This window comes from Syngnathus leptorhynchus, chromosome 1 (assembly GCF_054491065.1).
Source record: "Syngnathus leptorhynchus isolate UIUO chromosome 1, UIUO_Slep, whole genome shotgun sequence".
Taxonomy (NCBI): domain Eukaryota; kingdom Metazoa; phylum Chordata; class Actinopteri; order Syngnathiformes; family Syngnathidae; genus Syngnathus; species Syngnathus leptorhynchus.
Genome location: NC_141195.1, coordinates 24,563,317 through 24,581,362, shown reverse-complemented (window position 1 = coordinate 24,581,362; position 18,046 = coordinate 24,563,317). Strand labels below are relative to the sequence as shown.

Sequence of the window (18,046 nt, the reverse complement as noted above, 5' to 3'; positions counted from 1 at the left end):
ACGTTCATGTCGTTCTTCCACATTTCAAATGTGTTTTTCCAGTTGTCGCCTAGAGCGTGCCTGGCAATCATTAGAATTGATGGCTATGACAAGGTTGCATTTAAAAACTTCCTGGGTGGAAATGAGGACGCCATGATGATCTACGGCAGTGACAGGTAAACGACAGAGTTAACATGTCCCTAAATGTTTGGAAGTGGATTCTCATCGTTCTAATCCTGTTTGGACTCATTGTTCTGCTGCGCAACTTCACCATTGAGCAGGTGAGAGAAATTTTTTCTTTTTTTTTTCTTTTCTTTTTTTTTTTTCAAATATCATTTCATTCTTTTTTTGTACATGTTGAAGTTGTACTTGATTTATGAAATCGTGAACCTTTCTTTTTTTTAAGTGCATGTTTGTCGCAGGAAAAGTTATAAAAAGGGAAGCTAAAGCCGTTTGTTTGGTCAAAATGAAGCAATTCTAAATATTTAATTTTGCCACTTGATGAATACAGAAGTCATAAGAATGCAACAATACAGAGAATTTTTTTTAATTTGATATCGTGCAAGATTTATTTGATGATTATTTATTTCTTATTCTTACCTGGAATCTTTTTTCTCTTAACTGCATAAGAGGACAAAATGCAAAATGGATGTTGAATTTAGAAAAGCAATCTTTCAAATGTTCTTGTGTGTGTGTGTTGGTTAAGCACCCCAGGCAGGCATCCAACCCAACTAGTTTCACAAAACTTTCAATTCATTTATTTCAATTTAATTTTCAGACTACAATTCTTTTCTGCATTTTCCGTAGATGAGATAGAACTTTGCTGATCCCACAGTGGGGGAAATGTTCTCGTTACAGCAGCGTGCAAGAATTTCCTGGGTAAACTGGTTGCCCCGGCCGCAATTAAGTCATTTTATAACTTTATACTGCTCGCTGGCAGTGCTTTAAAATGATTGCCAGTGGAACGAGTCTGGCGGGCCAATACAAGAAATGGAAGAGCATTCCGAGTGGTGTCAAGAGCAACGGACAAACTTGTGAGACTGGATGAGTCTGTCACAAATGCTACTTAATTGCTGATTGTTTTGCTTTTGTTGTTGTTGAGGATTGCTTTCTTCATTATTTGTTCCATCTTTTTTGGATACTGTACTCATAAATGTACATGTGTACCATTCTTAAACAAAAAAACACCAATGTTCAGGCAAAAGACATTCTATTTTCAAGGAAATTTAAATCAAGCTTCTCTGTTCTGTACAATAAGTCATTGTTAAATTGTGACCACCATGTCATCTCTTCAGAACTGGAAGTACTCCGTGGTGTCGACACTGGACAAGGTCCAGGATGGGATCCGGTCATCAAATCTCACTCGAAGCGTCCCAGCGTTTTATCACAATCACAGCTACTGTCCACATCAGGGCCTGCCAATGTCGCTTGAGGAACAGCTGGAGGAACGTAACCTGTTGGACTCCATCATCTGGCCATATCCACCCTCTGGTTCTGAACTGCTCAACCTGTCCCAGACGAGTGACCCGGCTCACAGCCTGTTCACGATCGTCCCTTCCCAAAAAGACCAGAAATGGTACGTAGGCGACCAGCTGGAAGTGCAGGTCCACCTGAAGGACTTTGAGGGCCGACCCAAGCGTTACGGTGGCGATTTTCTCTTGGCTCGGTTGCAGTCCCCACACTGCCGTGCGGGTGTGGTCGGGCAGGTGCTGGACCACAAGAACGGAGTTTATTCCGCTTGATTGCCGCTGCTGTGGGAGGGCTCGACTCGAGTGGAGGTCATGATGGTCCACTCGAGCGAGGCTATCGCCGTACTGTGGCGACTGAGGGAGAAACGGCCCGATCGGGTGTATTTCATCAGCGAATTTCGTCGAGGCCGTCTTTCTGAGACCACAGTTTGCAACATGTGCCTGCTACAAGACAAGGGACCGCGGTGCAACTTCACAGACCTTCACACCGGCGACCCGTGGTATTGCTACCAGCCCAAAAAGCTCAGCTGTGAAGATCGAATCAGCCACGCCAAGGGAGGCTACCTCAAAGACATCATCACCAGCAAGGAAGCTTTGCTCTTTCAGAGGTCTGAACACTCAGTGGAAAAAGATGGATGGATGGATGGATGACAGATGGATGGATGGACGGATGGATGGATGGATGGATGGATGGGCAGATGGGCAGATGGGTGGATGGATGGATGACGGATGGATGGATGGATGGGTAGATGGGTGGATGGATGGATGGATGGATGGGCAGATGGATGGATGGGCAGATGGGTGGATGGATGGATGACGGATGGATGGATGGATGGATGGATGGATGGATGGATGGGTAGATGAATGAAAGATGGATGGATGGGTGGATGGATGGATGATGGATGGATGGATGGGTAGATGGATGAAAGATGGATGGATGGATGGATGGATGGATGGATGGATGGATGGATGGATGGATGGATGGATGGATGGATAGATAGAGGGATGGCAGATGGCTGGAAGGATGGCAGATGGAAGGAATGGAATTCAAACTACTTTACTGACTGTGTCACATTTTCGATGTGTCATAGAAGGATGGCAGTTAGCTTTAAAGACCTTTGTAATCTACCTCATCTTGAATCGAATCTTTAATCTAATTGTAATCTTTAAAGACCTTTGTAATCAACCTTTGTCATCTACTTTTTGATCTCAGCGGTGTCAACATCAAAGTTTGCCTAAACGCATCCACAACAGACACCATCACCGTGCTGCCTTCCAGGAAAAGTACTGGCGACCGACTCAGTCCAATCTTTTTGGGAATGGCCACATCTATTCATGTCATTGCATCTGTCATTGACGTATAGAACGCAGCAGTCAAAAAGAAGATCCCGTGAAGCTGGCAACGTCCGGATACTACTACCAAGATTTGTGGAGACCTTTGAGCGACCTCCCCATGCGTCCGTTCAATCAGGCGTCTGCCATCACTCAGTGTTTGACCAACAAGCTGGTCAACATGTACGGGGACTCCACCATGCGCCAGTGGTTCGACTACCTCATCTCTGTGATTCCAGGTGATGGTTTGATTTGAACGATGGAAAAGTAATCACGGTCAACATAGATGAAAACTTTCTTGTTTCGGCGAATTGCAGAATTGAAAGAATACGACCTGCACAAACCAAAAAGCGTGGGGCCGTTAATGGCGGTGGACAGCACCCACAACATTCTTGTCAACTACCACTGCCACGGCCCACCCATCCGCTTCGACGCTCTCATGACCAGCGAGTTGCGCTACATCGCCAACGAACTAGACGGCTTGACCGGCGGTCCGGACACGGTGGTAGCCATCAGCATCTGGTCCCATTTCAGCACCTTTCCCGCGGAGGTTTACATACGACGCCTGCGGCAAATCCGCAAAGCAGTGGTGCGACTCCTGAACCGGGCGCCGGGAACGGCGGTGGTGGTCCGCACGGGCAACCCTCAGAGACAGAGAAATGATATCAGCCTGTACAACAGCGACTGGTTTACCCAGCAGCTGGACATCCCGTTGCGCTCCATGTTCAAGGGTCTGGATGTTTTGCTGGTGGATGCCTGGCAGATGAGCGTGGCACACCACGAGCCTCACAACCTTCACCCTCCTCGGCCCATTATCAAGAACATGGTGGACCTGATGTTGTCCTACGTTTGTCGAAATGGGACTTGAAACACGGCGTGAGCTTTGTCAATCGAAACCAGGTTGAGCTCGCTACTTACACCGAAAGGTTGTCATTGAAAGAACCAGGGTCACCCCAACACGTGGTTCATACGTGCGTGCGTGCGTGCGTGCGTGCGTGCGTGCGTGCGTCACTGTCTTTTTGTCAGAGTCTGGGATTCAGCAAATGCACATTTCACAAAAATGTGGGGAAAAATTTTCAGCTTGAAAATAATTTGGAATCACTTTAATAATTATTTTGAATAAACCTTTTTCACTTACCGGAAGTCACTTTTTTTTATGCCTCTCCACTTCACCACCGAGATACACCCGCCCTCACCACCACTTTCTGATTGGCTGTTTGATCTGTGACGTCACACCGGCACTCCATTAGGTACATCGTCATTTTCAGATGTACCTAATCACAGGCCACTTCATTAGGGAAAAACTGAAGTGAAAGTGAAAAGTGCCACACCCGCCCTCAGCCCCACTTTCTGATTGGCTGGTTGATCTGTGACGTCACTCGGACACTCTATTAGGTACGCCGCCATTTTCAGGTGTACCTAATCACAGGCCACTTCATTCGGCAAAAATCATGGCCAAAACTGAAGTGAAAGTGAAAAGTGCCGCACCCGCCCTCATCCCCACTTTCTGATTGGCTGGTTGATCTGTGACGTCACTCGGACACTCTATTAGGTACGCCGCCATTTTCAGTTGTACCTAATAAGAGGCCACTACATTAGAGAAAAATCATGGCCAAACTTATGTATATGGATTGTGCCCACGGGATATTGTAATATAGAGAAAAATGTGTGCGTTGCCGTTGTTGACATTACTGTGTTTACTTGTTTTTTTGTCTGGCGTATTGCTTAGTTGTGTGTGTTATTGAAGTATTAATTTTTTTATTTAAAAAAAAAAAAAACAGATCAGTGTTTGTGTGATTCTGAAGATTCAGTTCACTTAAAAGAACTGGAATGCACATCACAAGCCGACAGAGGTCAAAGTAAAAGCAAGTCACACGGAGAAGCGATTTGTACCGTACAAACTTGTATGTTTGTGCACTCCTTTAAGCTCTCAACCACATTCAAATCCTTACATTGACTTTCAGATTTGTGATTGTTAAAAACCAAGGAGAAATTGCAACAAATGGACACCAATTTAAAATATTTTATTGGTTATCCAATGCAAACTTTTGCATACCATATATCAAATAATCCTAACAGACTGGCTGTGAAATGAATAACAAAAATAACGGCGGCACACTCTTAACAGCTGATGCCAGAACATCATACACAAGCTGGTTTAGTTGGACAGGCCAATAAAATGAAAGTAACTCAAGTGTCACCTCTCCCATGAAAACGACTGGCAGCTTTAGGCTTTGTGAATGCAATTCAAAAGAAATGGTCCTGGAAGCACATGCTATTTTTTATTTTTTCCTGCTATGGCCAATACTTTAAACACAAAGGGCAGGTCAAGTGCTTTTAAAACACCTCAACTTTAAGCAAACAAAGAAAGAAAAAAAAAAAAAAAAACTCAATCTGCACCAGCTGTCAAGTATAGCCTAACAAACTAGTATTGTGTTGACAACAATGCTGCACTGTTAATAATAATACAAAAAAACAAAGGATTTCATTTCAACAGCACAAAGGATAACAAACACCTTGAAAGAAATCATACAGAAAGTATCATTTTAAAACTTCCTGATGTAACAGGTACCCACTTTAGCATACATCAGGGTCTCTACCCAATCCTTCTCTAATGTTGCATATTAAAGCTTGTCTCAAGCTGAGGCGGAGGTCCACCTCCATATTCATCAAACCGAGAATGCTTCCTCCAGGCCTCGTGTTCTGCATTTTCATCGACCAATACTTGGAACACGAAACACTGAGATGCGCCGGGTAACTATCTGACCTTTTGAGCTGAACGCTTGCTGTGTAACACTTTCCCTTTGACACCTTTGCTACATTCATCCTGTGAGGCTCTTCCCAATGAAATGTGAAAACAATCTACTCCACTCTAGAAATCCAGTTTGAAATGTAACAAACAAAATACCACGGAAGCATTTGAAATGAAAGATGAATGATGATATAAACCTTCACCTCTGCAGCGCTGGACTAAAAACAAGGCCTTGAAACGAAAAGAAAAGCAGCGCAAAGAACAGAACTCGCAGAATAACAAATCAAAGACGAGACGTGTAGCATTTTAGGGATTGGTGTGAAAAGAACCCATTAGGTTCCACTTAGGTGTCTTCTCCCACACATGGTAAGCATCCCACAAGGAGCAACTTTGGCAGACTGACAAGATCAACGTTTGTTGGGGGGGGGGGGGGGGGGGGGAACCAGAGGGGATGTTGTATACGTCCATGAGAAAAGTGTGCGGCCATTTGGGGTCTTCTTTTCACATGGACTCAAACTCATCGATGCGCTGTTTGGTGTTGCCCTGCCGGATCTGACGCAGCGTTTTGTACTTGTCCCGGCCCGCCTTGACATTTTCAGAGTGCAGGACGTCGTTCTGAGTCTTCTTGGTTTCGTCTCTGGCTTCGGCCAACTCGGAGCTTAAAGTCTGACGACACACGAGGAGTAGGTACGCGTCAATAAATTGAAGTCCTTCTACGAGAGAAAGGTGCGCAGAACACACCTGGAGTTGTTTCTTGACCCGTTCGTTCTTCTGCGCCTCGGTGACGCGAGCTTCCTCGCTGCGCAGATCCAGCTGGCAGACGCCATCGTTGGACAGCTCGGCGCTGGCCTCGGCGTGGTTCTCGTCCTGCTCGTCGTGCTCGCTTTCTGCGTGGCCGCCGCTCACGGGGGGTGGCACCGTGGTTATGGCTGCCTTCAGCTCCTCTTTGGTCTTATCTAGGTCATCCTGGGCTGAAAGAGCCTATGGAAGGAGAGCAGAGCAAATAAGGAAAGGGCTCAGGGTGTGGAGTTCATGTCGCCATTGAAAATTGGGGCTGAGCTGAGCCGCACCTTGTGTTGCCATTCGTTGGCCTCATCCTCTTTCTTCTTCTTGGCGTCTTCCAGAAGTGCAATCTTGGCTGTGAACTCAGCCAGCTCCGCAGCCTGAAATCAAACAACGGCTCATCTTTCCAGTATCACGTGAAGGCAGCATGAGACCCTTTTCACTCATCATGTTCAAATGAAGCTTCAAGAGGATTCATGAACCCATTGTTGTGTTGACTTAGACCTCTAGATGGCACTCTGTGTTCACCACAGAGCTGACTTGCCATTTCTTAAAATCCTCACTTTAACCCAACATTGGCATCGAGAGGAGCCAAAGAATACAACAACTGGTTCATGAAGCTTCATTTTCCCATCACTACTTGTCATACATACATGTAGTTTCATTTTTTTCTTTCATAGCCTTTTGATTTTGATCATGAAAATCTTTTTGTTAACCCTCTATTCACCCTCACATCTCAATCAGCAAGACACAAACCAGTTGCTCCTGGTTCTTCTGCTGGTCCGCAGCCTGTTTGGCCAGCTCGCCTTTGGCCTCCTCCGCTGCTCGTCTCTCCCTGTCCAACCTCTCGGCTTCCTCTCGCGCGTTAATTCGTTCTAGCTCCAGCTCCATTGCTCGCCGTGTCTGCTGCTCAAGCTCTAACAACGTACACAAAGCAGGTTTCTATTTGATCTCATGACATAACTCAACATCTGATTAACATTGTGTCACTTAATAATCATTTTTTTCATCATCGCAGTGGCTTTCAAAGATTTTGCTTTTTTAAAATTTTTATTTTCATTTCACCCAGCGTTTCAATTTGGGAATGCAAAGTCAATTCCATACTCTGGTGGTACCTTTTTGAGCTCTTGTGGTCTGCTCCTCAATCTGTCGCAGCCTCTCCATGAGTTCGCCTTTCTCACGCAAGATCCTTTCCTTCTCCTTCTCCGCAGCTTCTCGCTTCTTCTTCTCGTTCTCCAGCTGGGCTCTGACACATTTCAGTGCGGCGTGCATAAATTGCATCCACACAATTCAAGCACCCGGTGTGAGCATTTGCCATTTTCCACCGACCTCTCCATCTGCTTGTGATGCTTCTCCTCCCGAGCCTGAGCCTTCATCTGCTGCACCTCGATGGTGTCGGGCTTCCTCCTCCTCATGTACAGCTCATGGTTACCCATGCACAGCGCCAAGATGCGTTTGTTGATGCGCAGTCGCGGAGTGTAAAACACAAAGTCCTGCAGGTGACAGTCAAGTTGACAAGAGCCGCTTCCGGTGTGTTGTGGAAGTGGAATTGCGCTTTGACGCTCACAGGTGCTTTCTTGTCGATGGGTTTGATCACAAACTTCTTGTCGTTAAAGGAGATGTTTCGAATCTCGCTCCAGGGGAAGCCAATCTTTGGTGTCAACCTGAAAGGGCAACACATTATAGGATAGTTTACTATTATTTTTTTATATGAAACGACGGCTCATCTCAGCTCGGGATACATTTTTTCCCCACAATGATGACGCAATAAGGATTTGTCACGTACTTGTCTTCGTGCTCGTAGATGTTAAGGCCGAGTGCATCTACACCCAGCCAGAGCTGTGTGCCCTTCTTGTTTCTGATTTCAAAGTAGTTGACACCGTACATCTCCAGGTCCTGGGCTATTTTCAAATACTCCATCATTGAGTCCTCTCTGGTGAGGAGACAATACCATGATATGTTTGACTGTACATGAAACAACATATCCAAGGCACACTTGGCCTTTATGTCACAGACCTGAGCATTCCTTTGTGTTCCTCGTGCCAAGTCTGGATCCTGTCCTCCCACTGCTCTTTGGTAAGCTTGTGCTGCTCCAGCACCCTACATGCACAAAAGAAAAAAAAAAGAAAAAGAAATTACTGTGTGTACTGTCGGAATACTTTGTTGGAACAGGGCATACGTTTATAAATATTGAATAAAAAAACGTGACGGTTGGCTATGTCGACCACTTGGAAAAGAAACGACCTTTCAAAATAGAAAGAGTGAAAGAGAAAAGCTTAATTGACACTGTGCTTGTTGAAGGTTGAGTGATATTTTCTTCTTTCTGGGCTTTAAAAACAAGCCTTCACATAGGACATTTTGCAAAAACGTTTGAGGAGTGCTGCCTTCATGGAGAGAGAAAAAAAAAAAGATACATTTGATTGTCCTTTTGATCTACTGTTGATCACTATTGCTGAACAAAGTCTCTTCTGACATTTCATACTAAAATACAAAAGCATGCTGATACGGTATCGGATCGATATCGGTATCGGACGAGACTCCAGACTGCAATATCGTTGAAAAAGTTGCATCCGGACGGCCTTGATGGGGAACTGCTTGAAACAAATTGGAACATTCAATATCTGAGCACAACGAACCTCTGAGGCAATAGTCTGTCGTGTGTAAGATATCCAGGCTTGTGGACATCCTTGGTGTAGTCTCCATATTTGGCCTGTACGGCGTAAGAGCCGAGCAACACCGCAGTTTCCGGGGGACAATAGTTCTCATCGTTGAGGATGGCTTCTTTCACCTGACATGACAGCCAAAATCAACAAATATGTCTCGACACACCTTTCAGACTGTCTGCGTGATGGTCGTACTGATTGAATCAAGTCACAGTGAGTCAAGGCTGACCTGAAGGAAGAAGAGCCTTTGGGTGATCTCCTGGATGAGCTCCTCTGAAACATCCTCAGGGAAGAATTTGGATCGAAATTTAAACTGCAGCGGGTTCTCTTTCTTCACATCTTGCTGGGTCACCTGATCAACAACAAGTCAATATGAAGGGTTGGAAACAAAAATAACCTCAATTTTCTTGGCTGGTGGAATGGACCTTTTTGTTGAGTTTAAGCCAAGTGAAGTAGCCCTTACTATCCACATACTGGAGGCCAAAAAACCAGACCTCCCGTAGCCCCACTGTCTTCACCACCTTCAGAACACAATGCATGATAATCATAATCAAGAAATAAAAGTCTTTCAATGATGTGACTGTTCTGACCTGATCAAAAAGCTGTTTTCCAGTGGTGTTTGGCTGAATGGCAAACTCCAGCTCTGCATCCATGGTGGTCACACGAACGTTAATCTAAAAAAAAAAAAAAAGACATTTCACAGACATTTTACAACGTCGAAGAGAGCCAAAGCTGCACATTTTCGACAAAGTGCTTTCCGTGTCAGCCTCTCAGGAGAGCCCGCCTTTCATATGCAGCAAGTGTTAAAAATGGCTGCTGTGGGAAACGGATAGCTGTTGAATTCATATTCCACAAACTAAACAATGGGAACACTTTGTTTCGATGAGTTGGGCCGCACAGAACATATTACAAGGAAAATTCAGAGCTTGACTTCCCCTTCAAATATGATCCCATTTGTCGAGTAATTGGGACTACTGTAAGCGTTTCGTCAATTCGCAAAATAATTGTGACAGCCCTCGTCGGAGGAAGCTTGTGTTCGTGTTGGCTATAGGCTGTGCGATCAAAAACAAAGCCAAATGACAAAATTAATCTTGGTTGAATCCTGTGTGGACCAGACGGTCAGTTAATCCTCTCCTGCCTTGTACTTTGGGCTGGGGGTGGACAATAACCACAAGGGTCAGTATGATACACTTGGCCCCGTGTAATTTAAAAGTCCACTATGCAAAGAAAAAGCCATTTATCAACAACACCAAAAAATGCAAAGTGGAAAACCCTTCTGTGGCTTGATGAGTCCACAATTCAAGTTGTTTTGGGAAATTGTGGTTTCTGGACCAAAGAGGGAGGGAACCATTCAAACTGTGACGGACCCTATAAAAATCTGAATTCTTTTACATCATTGAACGCTTTTGAAAAAGAAATGCAACAATACTACAGACTAGTTACATTACGAAGACGTAATTTAATGACTAATTCAATTACGTTTTTGGAAATGTAACTAGTAACTGTAACTAACTACATTTTGGATGTCATTTGCACAGCACTGCTGTTTATTTTCCAAACTTGACATATTTGTAATACTGGTTGGCATTCTTATCAATCCATTGGTCAGCCATACAATTTACCCTCACGAGGATCGCAGCTAATCCCAGCTGACTTTGTAGAAATGGGCAGGTCTCTAGCCAATGACATGGCACTGGTTACGTAAAAATAAATATAACAAAGCTCTACCCTCACATGCGGAGATAGGAACATAACAGGAAAGGTGTCGACTTTTACTTGCTCACTTCCTTTCATCTTCTTACCGGTTTCGGCATTGTTGTGTCTTTTCCTCCTGAGGTCAACCAAATGAGAAGATACTGCTGTCAGAGGATGAGATTACCTCTGTCACAGAACCTGGGGAAATTATTAACAGTTTTAATGCAGTATTTTCAAAACAACTGGAAAAAAAAAAAGACACATATCGTAACTTACAATGACATTTTAAGCAACACATATTAATATGGTTGAGCTACGATTCCACAAATATCAGTTCTAAAAATGCCGCACCTTTTTTTGTGGCGATATTAAATGATTAAATAGTTTAATAGATTAAATCTATTAAATAGTGAGCATTCACGCACACAACTTTAAGGTCATGCAATGTGTGCGTTACAGACAAAACCATCAATTTGTCATATGTTCACCTCCGACCCTTAAGAGTCAAACTTGAGGTACTACATTTCAAGACACTATCATTAGTGGTAGGAAGAAGAAAAAAAAAAACCACACACACGTGTAATCGAGTCCACGTAGCATTAAATGACGATGAACAAGTTTCAGCGTGGGGGGGAATCAACATGTGAATTGTGTGTTAACTTCCATAGACTTGCCAACTTGTTGCTCGTCAGCAATTGCTACATGTGCTTTTCTTCTCGAGTTCCCGTTTTACAGCAAGCACACCAAATAAACGCTTGGAGCAAAAAATTAATGTGCAACGCTACGAAATTTTTCATGTAAGCTTGATGTGAAGTTGTTCAAGTCATGACATTGTATGTGGAAAAAGGCAACACATTTGCTAGCTAGTGGGTGCAGTCGAAATAACGGGACAAGCCAAATGGTAGCTTAGGCTGCCACGCGCACGCACGCAAAGTTCAGAAAAGGAGGAAAATGATGTCAGTCACCTCAAAAGTATATCTTATATCTTATACCTTTCATATATTTAACGTCATGTTGCACGCCCGCACAGAAAACATCGAACATAAGGCTTTCCACGTGACGTCAAAGTTGAGTATTTCGTCGTCGTGGAGAAGCAACTCACCGGGGGGTACAAGAGTGTTTCTTCAATGACAGAAAAAGTCTTGCGTCTTTTTTCGTGGAAAATGATAATCGATGACAATAATCCGCAACGCTTCCTTCTTCGCGCGTGTGTGTTGCGTTTCCACAAGCGAATTGCCACCGACATAGAAAACCGTTGATGTCTCAACAACCATAAGGCGATTTGAGAGTCGAGAGACTTCCGGTATACACATCAACAGCTTCCGGTAGGAGCTGAGTGGAATAAATAAATAAATAAATAAATAAATAAATAAATAAATAAATAAATACAACTAAGCAGCAAACTTTCAATAGCCATCGTAGTCAGCAGTATAAAATAGTCTTTGTAGTCAATTCATCAATTAGGCCAGTGTTTGTCAACTAGTGTGTCGTGAGTGATCGATGGTCAGGTGTGCCGTGGAAAATGATCCAATTTCACCTCATTGGTCTCAAAATATTTTTGGAAAGCGAATTAACCAGAATATTAGCTCTGTGTTCATCCAAATAGGTTTCACACTAAGTGAGTAAAATATACTGAGATTGACATTTTGTACATGCAACTTTTCATATTGTAACAGGGAAATCTTTCCCAAATGTTATTGCACTTTAAGTGCACTTTTTATTTGAAAGAGAAATATAAAAGATGATAAAATACGTTTTTGAGTTGATTCCTATTCCAAACACTTTGATAAGAATGACTATATTGTTAATATAGGTGGCTACGTCTTAACACATTTTTGTTGGTATGTCTCAAGTCAAGTCAAGTCAAGTCAAGTCAAGTCAAGTCAAGTCAAGTTTTTGTTGGTATGCCTCGAGATTTTTTCCAATGAAAAGGTGTGCCGTGAATGAAAAAAGGTTGACAAACACTGAATTAGGCTATGGCTACGGTGCAAATCATGTTGCATAAGGCGCTTTGAATTCGTCTTAGAATACAACTCCAGTGTACAGTTAAATAAATAAATACATAAATAAATAACTATCTTGATACCACTGTTTAAATGAATCAGTAACTGAATCCCTTTGACTGTGTTTTCACAATTTCAGTCAATATTGTAAGCATTCATCTGACTAAACACTTGTTGATTCCAGTCCTCTTTCACAATTATACTTTTAACCACTAGATGTCACTATTCCTCTTGAGTTGATAGTTGACAACAGCGTCTCTCCCTCCATAGAGGGACAAATACTAGAGATGAATTGATCATGACACCTTTGATCCACTGCTGAAAGAAAACCTTCAATCTCTCATTTTTCATCTATAAGCAAATGCATATGAAGGGATATTTCCAATGTTTTATATGATGTAATTTGAGGGGTATTCCAGAAAGCGGGTTCTGTGAAAACTCTGAGTAAATTTAACCTGAAATGAGGGAAACTCTGTGTTATCTGTTCCAGAAAGAGAGATAACTTAAACTCTGGGTCAGTAACCTGTGCCAAGACACCCGGCGAGGGAAATAAAAAAGAAAAAAAGTCATTTATCCAAAACTAATGAACACTGCCATTGATTGATATTCATTTATTTGATCACATTTGCTGACTAAACTAGTTCATTCACTAGGTTGGCTTGGATATTTCAAGTCAATTTTCAGAAAGGAAAAAGGCCAAAGGCAGTATTACCAGAACAAACAGCCTTACTGAAGTAGAACAAAAACAACAACAACAACAAACAACCCTCACCCACACCACGGCACTGAAATACTTTCTATAAATAAAGCTAAAGACATAAGTGGCATGCAGGATTACAAATGCCAGGCAGGGCCGGTGGGGTATGAGAGCCTTCCTGCAGACTAAGCTGCGTCAAAGTGCCAGGTTGCTATCAAAGTGTGTTAATGTGATGGATAGGATTCCCACATTCAACACTGGCCTGCAGCGCTTAGCTAATGCTCTCAATTTGAAAGAATGCCACATGCAACCTGAATTAGTGTGGAGAACATTTGCGTATGAATTCTCCTGCGCAAAGTCACATTCATTCATTTCGACTTGTGCGTATGAAGAGTAAGATTAATTGCACCCAACAAATTGTAGTTACGTGAACCGGAAATGATTTGATTCAATCATGCACAAATAAAAAGGTACCTCTGAAATGGATGATTTGGGCAAATTGGGTTTCCCAGACGTCTGAGCAACGCTGCACTGGATGGATATAAACAAAGTCACATTTTTATTCACTTGCCGAATGACAATTGAAGCATGTGGCCACAAATGTCTCGCAACAAAAATGGGCTGGAAATAAATTCTTAATTAATTAATTGACGTGGATCAGCCGGGCGGTGCGGGTTTTTTTTGTGCATAATATTTTTTTTTTTTAGATATGCACACTAATCATATAAAGTGATCCTTTATACTCAGGTTGACAGCAGTGACGAGTGCTTTTAGACTTTCATGCACGCACGCACACGCACGATGAATGAATGAACGCTCACTGTCAAATGTGGTGGCACGTTGCCATCAGGCCTTGACAAGAAAATAACACTCTTCGAGGAAAATAATACACTTATTCTGCCGTCGGCACTCACAGATATGGACATGTGTGTGTGTGTGTGTGTGTGTTGAGACAGACACTAGCCGCATCTCCATGTTGGCGTTCTTGTGCAAATGACCATATCATACTCTTGGAGCACGGTAACGTCTAATTCAAAAGAATTCTAAATATCTCCAAAATACATCCTGTCCATGCTCTGGGCGTCTTTGTGTCTACAAATGGACTGGATGGGGTCAAATTCCACCAGGGAGTTTCTAAATCTGATTGAATTGCTCATCTACAAAATGGATGTTTTATTTCTGATGAGGCAAAGGCATCTGGAAATAAAACAAGCCCTTCTCCATCTTCATTTAATTCTCACACTGATAACACAGGGGCAGAGAAAACAAAAGCAAAGAAAAGAGGAGGTGTCATTAGAGGTTTTCTTCCCTGTGCCACAACAATACCTTGTCAGGCAAGGCAAGGCAAGGCAAGGGGGAGAGTGAGACCCCTCCCTCCCTCCCTTGCCTGCCATGTGAGGAGAAAGCAGTTTCATTTAGATAATTATCTCACAAATTAACCACCAAACTCTTTCCCTTTTAATTACCTGTCTTGGGTAGCATTGCAAGAAAACAAAAAGCAGCGCTAGGGAGGTCTTTGTTCACACGGTCTTTGGGGGGGGGGGGGGCATAAATTGGCTGTGGCCATGCTGAAAGGCCAGATAACCCATTGAGGGAACAAGCATTAAAGCATTTGATAGGCTAATGGGGAATGCTGTTAGCACACTTGCTTGTAATTGGGTGTCATAAATCTGGAACAGGTGACGAGGGGGGAACAAAAGAGAGCTTTGGTGGCCCACTGGAGTGACTTGTAAATCCCCCCCCCCCCCCCCAAACGAGACCGAATGGAAAAGATCCCTCATCAATCAGTGCTTGTGTGTGAGTGAAATTTGGATGTTATCGTGGCCGAAGGTGATTCTGCCAGCAGCTATTAACCTTGCTGTTCTAATGACAGCTTGTCTGATTAGCATCCACACCTCATGTGCTGATATTTTCAATTTCACTCAAGTCCCCCCCCCCCCCCTCCCTCAGGCCTTTGTCACAATAAAAGTGTCTATGGCAAACTAATAATTAGGACTAGCATTTGTTCTTTGGCTCTGTGGACAAATGGAGAAGCAGAGTAACTGACCTCATTGTCAGCTTGAATGGAGGAGCTGAAAAAAAAAAAAAATCTGAGAACTTGTTGCGCATTTTGAACATGCAGCATTGTCTTGTCGGTGTCATCTTTCCTCCTTTCTCTGCGATTCATCTCCAGCCTCAGCAGCTCTTCACAAGCATCTCTTATCTTCTTAACCACTAATCTCTTTTCATATGCTCGCCAAGCCTCCCTCTTTCTTCACGCCAGTGCCAGGAGAAGAAAATCATTGTGTATTTGTCAAGACAGGTTGGGAGTGTCCAGACAGATGCTTTTGAAATAGGATGTTTTTCTTTTGGAGTTATTTTCATAACTATTGGAGTTATTTGGACCTGTGATTAGCTGAGGGTGAGAAGATCACAATACATACTACAGGGTCCGGCAAAATGATCGGACACATTTGTAGGTTTAATAAAATGCAAATGAATTAAAGAAACAAAAAAAAAACAAAACAATTTTTATTTTACTTTGTCAGTCATTTGTTCTAAAACTGCTGAAATCAGTTGGGCCTCCCCTTTAAAACAATTTGAGCAAAATTAGCTTTTCCCAGTTAAATTCACATTTTGTATTTTGAAAAAAAGAAAACTGTGGAAAAAAAATATTTGAGGAAGACAAGAAATTGTAAATTGACCAAAGCATCCCGGTCAACAACAATTGACATCTTCATCATTTTCCTGATGGAATCTCCTCTTGGTTGCAATAGTTGGTCCCCTTCCTGTCTTTTTGACATCCTTCTGATCTTCTGCTGCCATTTGAGCATCAAAGGTGTTGAAGAGGTTAGTCATCTTGGGATCCTTCCTCACAATTCCCTTCATCATCTTCAAAAGGAGGATGGTGCAAAGGCCAACTGTGTGCCTTTCGAATATCTTCACTCAAATACTCTTTGCACATGGAAATGCTGGAAACGTTTGGAGCCTGTTGTACAAACAAACGAACAAACAAGCAAATAAAAATCCCCCTCAACAATGAGAGTTTTGAAATGACCGTCGGACACAGCCAATGTTTTCAGAACTCGTTGCGCCGGCAATAAAATGGTGCAGAATGTAGTCGATAGCCGATAGCCTTAGCTTCCCCAATCAGAACCGTGGACAGTTCTGACTCTTGACTCCTTCCCCTCCCGTCCTGTTCCGCTCATTGCACGCAGATTGCATTGTGCCACTTCTCTGAGGTGGGATGTGCTGATTCCCAAGGAAGACCTGGAGATGGGAGGCAAGAGAAAAATGTTGGTCCTGACATAAAACTTCAAATTGCAATTTAAAAAAAAAAAAAAAAAAAAGCGATAACACGAGCAAACGCTCCGACCGCGTGCTGGCGTTGTTCCTGAATGAAGACGTTTATTACAACATACTTGGAGGATTAGCCGAGGGCTTAGGCCATTCTCATGGTAATGTTCCACCAGGCTGCGAGTGCACAGATAAACATGAGCACTTACCTTATCGAAATACACACAACTTTGCTTTCGTCCAATGACATCGTTCATATTTTGGATTCGAGAATCATACGCTAATGGGCACGGCACTTGAAGGCAGTACAGGCATTTTGGTTTGTGCGACCTGCTCTGCTTGTGTTGCCCGAAAAAACAACAATGAGATCTGGGCCAAAATACATACCAGCAAGACAAGAAAATCATTTTCGGCTAAATCTTCCCTCCTGGCACCCAGCCCAAGTTGCCGTGTCTTATTTCTAGACAGCCGTGCTGGGAATCCTGAGATGTGTCTTTGATACGGATGCTTTCAATGCTTGAGGAGATGCTAGTCTGCTTGCTAATATTGTTGGACAGGTGAGTTAACAACAAAAAAAAAACTTTGATCTTCTCATATTCTCTGGCAATAAAGTATGCTAACTGAAAGCGCTAACTCCACTTCTATCTGGGTCAGCTCGAGTTGGCGACGGGAGAGTTCAGAGGTCAAAGCTAGGAGAGGCTAGCTTTGACTGGACAGCTGATATCAGGCTGTTGTCTCTCCCCTGCCACGTCCGATTTGGGCTGCTGTGGGTGAGCCGCACCTGCACGGTTGATGGGAGACAATGGCAGCACTTCCTCTGTGGAGATTGATTTTCTCCATTAAAACGCCATCTTTGTCTAACAACCTTTGTTATGCTAAAGAGAAGATGGAAGATTTCCAATCCAATTTGGGCTGAGTCGTAGGCCGGTCAGCAATATGGGCCTCCATTGTCCCGGCTGAACCCGTTGGGAATGTCGTGCGTTTCTCCTGAACGCCAATTAAGGTGGGCAGGGAGACAGGACAAGGATAATTGACAGGCAAGAGAAAGGAATCCGTGGTCCTCTCAGTCTCATCAGTGAAAAAGGAAATCAAAGTGATAGAGGATGAGCAGGAGAGGCATGTAAACGGCTTCAGACCTTCCAAGAATGACGTCCAGCAATCTTGTCTTTAACACTTAAGGGTGTGCTTCTGACAATATTGTCTATTTATTGATGCGTTTTTCTTTCATTGGACAGTTGTCAAATTGTAAAATTGGAATTCCCCCTTAACACCTAAAAAAATGTTCCATTTATTTTCAAGGGCTGAATGATAGAAGATTAAAAAGGCCATATTTACCTTAAACAACTGATGATCAAATCTGTGTATCAATGAATAAAAATCACGCAACAATGCACATT

The 18,046-nt window shown here is 43.1% G+C and overlaps 2 protein-coding genes across 3 annotated transcripts; one reads left to right on the top strand and one right to left on the bottom strand.

Annotated features, from left to right (window-relative positions):
* Positions 1 to 19: 19 nt before the first annotated feature.
* Positions 20 to 3,865, top strand: LOC147062953 (NXPE family member 3-like). Its single transcript, XM_085916420.1, is given in 5 exon segments — positions 20 to 260; positions 1,275 to 2,056; positions 2,662 to 2,732; positions 2,813 to 3,019; positions 3,098 to 3,865. Coding segments are annotated over 5 exon segments (1,698 nt in total). The 5' UTR covers positions 20 to 173; the 3' UTR covers positions 3,649 to 3,865.
* A 924-nt stretch (positions 3,866 to 4,789) lies between these two features.
* Positions 4,790 to 11,984, bottom strand: LOC147062952 (radixin). Of its 2 annotated transcripts, XM_085915330.1 has the most exons (15): positions 11,776 to 11,984; positions 10,781 to 10,871; positions 9,569 to 9,652; positions 9,404 to 9,499; positions 9,208 to 9,330; positions 8,952 to 9,103; positions 8,332 to 8,415; positions 8,102 to 8,248; positions 7,883 to 7,979; positions 7,645 to 7,808; positions 7,431 to 7,561; positions 7,072 to 7,232; positions 6,603 to 6,695; positions 6,274 to 6,513; positions 4,790 to 6,198 (listed from the first exon to the last, which is right to left on the bottom strand). In XM_085915330.1, exons 2-15 carry the CDS (start codon positions 10,790 to 10,792, stop codon positions 6,034 to 6,036), a joined length of 1,749 nt encoding a protein of 582 aa, XP_085771456.1. In that variant the 5' UTR covers positions 10,793 to 10,871; positions 11,776 to 11,984; the 3' UTR covers positions 4,790 to 6,033. The 2 variants fall into 2 exon arrangements, with proteins under 2 accessions (XP_085771456.1, XP_085771450.1); XM_085915324.1 differs by having other exon boundaries at positions 4,790 to 6,513.
* Positions 11,985 to 18,046: the final 6,062 nt, after the last annotated feature.